Source organism: Papio anubis, unplaced genomic scaffold (genome assembly GCF_008728515.1).
Source record: "Papio anubis isolate 15944 unplaced genomic scaffold, Panubis1.0 scaffold926, whole genome shotgun sequence".
Taxonomy (NCBI): domain Eukaryota; kingdom Metazoa; phylum Chordata; class Mammalia; order Primates; family Cercopithecidae; genus Papio; species Papio anubis.
In genome coordinates, this window is record NW_022169510.1 from 25,689 (window position 1) to 31,033 (window position 5,345).

Sequence of the window (5,345 nt, forward strand, 5' to 3'; positions counted from 1 at the left end):
TGTATCATCTAAAATTTTACTATGTGTTTCCTACAAAAAAGAATATCCCCCTAAATACTCCCCATACACCAATGCAATACGTTACTCCATCGACTCCTGAGGAATATTTCAAATTGCCAAAAAAAAAAAAAATCTAAACAATGTCTCTCATAACAAAATAGTCACCAGTAGAAACACATTCTCTGCTGACAAATTTCTCCTTCCCTGATCTTACCTGGGACACATGGGGACACTGAGCAGGTGCTGAGTTACTGACATGAGCCAGCCCTGCAGCTGTGCCCAGCCTGCCCCATCCCCTGCTCATTTGCATGTTCCCAGAGCACATCCTCCTGTCCTGAAGACTTATTAATAGGCTGGTCACATTTCATGTAGGAGTCAGAACCACTCAGGACACAGCATGGACATGAGGGTCCCCGCTCAGCTCCTGGGGCTCCTGCTGCTCTGGCTCCCAGGTAAGGAAGGAGAACACTAGCAGTTTACACAGCCCAGGGTTCTGAGTACTGCTTTACTATTCAGGGAAATTGTCTAACAACATGATTAATTGTGTGGACATTTGTTTTTATGTTTCCAATCTCAGGTGCCAGATGTGACATCCAGATGACCCAGTCTCCATCCTCCCTGTCTGCATCTGTAGGAGACAGAGTCACCATCACTTGCAGGGCAAGTCAGGACATTAGCAATTATTTAAATTGGTATCAGCAGAAACCAGGAAAAGCTCCTAAGCACCTGATCTATGCTGCATCCAGTTTGCAAAGTGGGGTCCCATCAAGGTTCAGCGGCAGTGGATCTGGGACAGAATTCACTCTCACCATCAGCAGCCTGCAGCCTGAAGATTTTGCAACTTATTACTGTCTACAGGGTTACAATACCCCTCCCACAGTGTTACACACCCGCACATAAACCCCCAGGGAAGCAGATGTAGAGGCTGGACTGCCCCAGCTGCTTCTCCTGATGCCTCCATGGGCTGAGAGTGTTCCTCAGATGCAGCCGCTCTGTGATGGTGTTGGTAGAGGAGGACATGAAGTCACCTCTGGACCCTAATTCTTTTCTCTTTCTCAGCCCCAACTCCATAGACATAGCAATGCCTCTCCTGATTTATTAAAGACAGAGATCATGACACCTGAGGAGTCTAGTTTATGACTTCAGTTGGAGTTTATATGACACAGAAAAAGCCAGTGTAGATATTCTCAGCAGGAATTATCTTAATACAGAGAATTAGAGTAAACTACTGAAGTCTAAATAAAATGTAGAGATGAATCTCTGAATTTGTTTTTATTTGCATAGAAACATTTCCCAAATGGGACATACAGGAAAACTCAGTGGACTTCAGTATATTGGAAGAACAAAGAGAAAGGTAACATTTTATGAAAGAGGGAAAATGTTACCTACGGCTCTTTGAGAAAGTTCATTGGCACGAGGAAGAGTTGCAAACTGGCAAGCTCAGGCTGGTAAGCAGTGGTAGACAAAGTGAATCCTAGAATTAAGTCAAGTTATCTCAGAAGTTGTGGATCAATTTGATTTCAGGTTCGAGACCATCCTGGCTAACACGGTGAAACCCCGTCTCTACTAAAAAATACAAAAAACTAGCCAGGCGAGGTGGTGGGCGCCTGTAGTCCCAGCTACTAGGGAGGCTGAGGCAGGAGAATGGCGTAAAAACCCGGGAGGTGGAGCTTGCAATGAGCTGAGATCCGGCCACTGCACTCCAGCCTGGGCGACACAGCGAGACTCCGTCTCAAAAAAAAAAAAAAAAAAAAAGAAGCCAAAGCAGTGAAGTTTGCAGAGAATGTTGTTATTGAAATACCAGGGATTTGGTGTAGATCCTGCATCTCACCACACAGAAAGCCAATCACTAAGACAACAAGCATTGCCAAGGAACAGACATTAATCAGGTGCTGCAGCCGAGGACACGGGACACCATTCGCAAATGTATCTCCCTGAACTACTAAAATTAGGGGTTTACATAGCAGGGAAGAAATGTGGGAAAACAGGAATTATGGCGGGATAAGAAAGAGAATTTGGTCAACAGGAAGCAGGAGGTCAGTTAGGTAATCACAGTGGGTGAAGGGTCTGATGTCTCACTGTCCCGATTCAGTGATACGTAAATTTCAGCTCCTTGATAGTATCTGGGAGACCTGATGCTTGGTTTACTGAAAAAAGAGCTCAGGTAAGACAGATGTAACTATCTTGTGTTTTAAGACTGAGGAAGTCAATTTCCATGTTTATTCAAAAAACCATAAACATTAGTTCTGTGGGATAATAGGGCCTATTTCAATTGCGTTCTAGAAACAATATTTTTCACCTTGAGTGTCTTTCTCCTCTGATTTCTTGTCTTTGTTGGGTGTGACAGAATGACCCAATTCCTATGATTAATGTTCACACCACAGCCTTTCAAAGCCAAGGATATAGTATTCAGGAAAGTTGGTATTAGAAACAGGATTCTCTGGTGCTCCCTCAGAAAACAGATTGCATCCGCCCCTGAAGTATGGGCTATTTAACCATGTGGTCCTCAGTCCTGTCTGGAAGCTTCAGTCTGGGGTTGCTGAAGTTCTCAGCTTCCTAGAGTATCTTTCCAGGTGTTTCTCCAGTCTTCACCTTTGTCTCTGTGCCTGTCTTAGGTACCAATGGATAATATTGAATATTGAGTCTTCCTTTTCTGACTTCCAAATCTCATGGGGGGACCTCTTATTGGGCAACTCTATAGGAAATGAGAGGTAAGGAGGGATATTTACATAAGTTAAAATGATTTTCTCCCAAAAAGACCATTTAAAAAATTATATTTGAAGCCACATGTTGAAAACACATCCAGTTTTGTTTTCTTATTAATGCAAACTTACATTTGCAAATATTTTCAGCATTGTAAAGCTTGAAAACATATTTATTTGTCCATGGAATGATCAAACCCCTCTATAATTAAATGGAGTAATATTTTCTTGAAAATTTGTACTCATTGAAATAAAGGAATATATTTAAAATTTGTGAAGCTGTATTAGAAATTATTGGACGTAAATTCAACTGTGCCATTTGTTTTGGGAGGTTGATGTCTCCTGTGACCTGTCACAAGAATCTTGTGTCATGTTTAGTCACTGCTGTTCAGCATTGTCATTAAACAACTGATATCTACAGGCTGAATACAAGCTCAGTGCCCTGCAGAGGAATCACTCAGCAGAGCCCTTCCTTAATCAGCCAGATGACTGTGAACATGAGCATCCATGAACATGAAAATAAAAGTTTACTGTTATCAGCCACTGAGTTGTGTATTTAACCAGTTACCAATAATTAATGCATAAATGCTTCCAGATACAATATTTACACCTCTACCTATATAAACATATGTATTTTTTCTTAAATTGGTGGTATAAATGGAAATATTTAGTAATCAAATTATTAAGTTATTAAGAGAAAAATACAAAATTAAAACATTAGTTTTCAATAAAAAATTAAAATTTACCTTATTTATGGAAAAATGTGTGTATATATTTAAGATACATAGAAGTGAATATATATTTATTTGATAAAATTTTGGCTACAAATATGTAGAGTATTCATACTTAAGTACATTCACTCTTATATATGCAATATATACATATTTATAAAATATTATCTGAATTATATACATTTAAATAATTGTTGTTACATTCCACAAAAAAATGGTATTCTGGACAACATATAATTCATACTCTTGCTACAGAAAATTTATTTGTGGCCTTTATTTTTAAAACTTTACCAAATCGTTGTCCTTACCTAAAATATTTTTCCAATCCAGTAGAGCTCCAAGGGTAGGACTAGAGAAAATTTTGACTAATGTTAAATATTAACCATTGCATCCTATGAAAGTCTCCATTATGTTCATGCTCACAATGATGATATACCAAATAGAGTTCTCACAACAATGGATGCTGGATGGAGTCACATTAGTGCCATTGTCAAGGAAGCCCTGGAAATGTAAAAATCATAACAGTGGGTAAACTGCAAGGATTACATATGATGATCACATTGCCAAGAGAACACCAATTTAATAATATTGGCTGTTGGTTTTCATAGATCATCAGGCCTTAAAAGAAAGGCAACAGGATGATTTCAGACAAAGTCATTCTGCAAGAGCTATGACTAGAAGTTTCAAAAAAAAAAACATAATCAAGGAAAAAAAAAAAGCTTTCCAAGTGAATATTAATTGAAATGCCATTAATGAGCAGGGGCTTTTAACAATGAGGACGATTCAATACATGGACTTCAGTCAGTCACCTTTCCCAGCTTTCCCAGAGAGTCCAATGAACCAATGTCATGGAGGTCCCTGTGGGGACTCAATAATATGAGTTTCAACTAACTGAGATGTGCAGGGCTACTGGCTCTTCTGAACACCTAATTTGCCAAGAAAACGGACCCCTCCAGAACCCTTAACATTGTACCACACATCAGGGCCTGGTATCGGGTGATTTCAGTGGACCTCTTGTAACATGAGGAGGGCAGTGGTTATTTTACTATATATGAATTTGCCTTCCTTTTCGGTTATATTTCTGCATAAAATATTATTTGAGGATTTTCAAAGTGTTTTCATCAGAGTCAGGAAGTTCTTCCATAATATGGCTCTGGATCAAGCAACTTATTTAACTCAAAAAAGGTGAAGCAAAGTGTAGCTCATGCTCTTGTCATGTGCACAGGTGCAGCTTTCCCTATAGACAGGGAAAATACTATTATCAGTTGAGCAAAGCTCACACACAAACCCTAGTTCTATTGAATTGCTGTGCTGTCAGATGTGGTGGAGGCTCTGAAACACTAACTGTGTGAATGGTACTTTTACTCTCATAAACAGAATATTTATATCTTGAAAATCAGCTGTAGACTCATCATTGTTATGTCAACTGAACAGCTTGATATACTCGATTTCTGTTTTCTCAGGGCTGTGGTTTTCCAGTTGATGATTCTGAATCCAAAGAGTTGACATAGCACTTGTTTCATTAAATTGGAAGAAACGATATGATACACGTGTGACCATTTAGACTTAATACAATACTGGATAAGTTGTCAACACAGGGCATTAGGGTGTGTGCTGCAGTCATAGATCTAGCCCATATAAAGCAAGAGCAAATAGGATTGATGTTCCATATTTTAGAGAGGAAGTACAGAAAATGTGGACCCTAGGGGACCTTCCGGAATGTTTCTATTTGTTGCCATTTCCACTGGTAAAACTCAGAGAAAATTTCAACAGTCATCAGGATGAAGTTCTAGGGATCAGTCATGTGAGGCATTCCCTGCACTTGGATCTCCAGTGAGGCAAAGGGAAGATGAAACGCATAGTGGGATATGGAGGTGCAAACAGCAGAGACAGCCTCCTGGTCAGCTGTCAT

At 39.6% G+C, this 5,345-nt stretch overlaps 1 gene segment (V, D, J or C); it reads left to right on the plus strand.

Annotated features, from left to right (window-relative positions):
* The first annotated feature begins 322 nt into the window (after positions 1-322).
* LOC103877130 lies at positions 323-915 on the plus strand. The segment is given in 2 exon segments: positions 323-452; positions 578-915. Coding segments are annotated over 2 exon segments (378 nt in total).
* Positions 916-5,345: the final 4,430 nt, after the last annotated feature.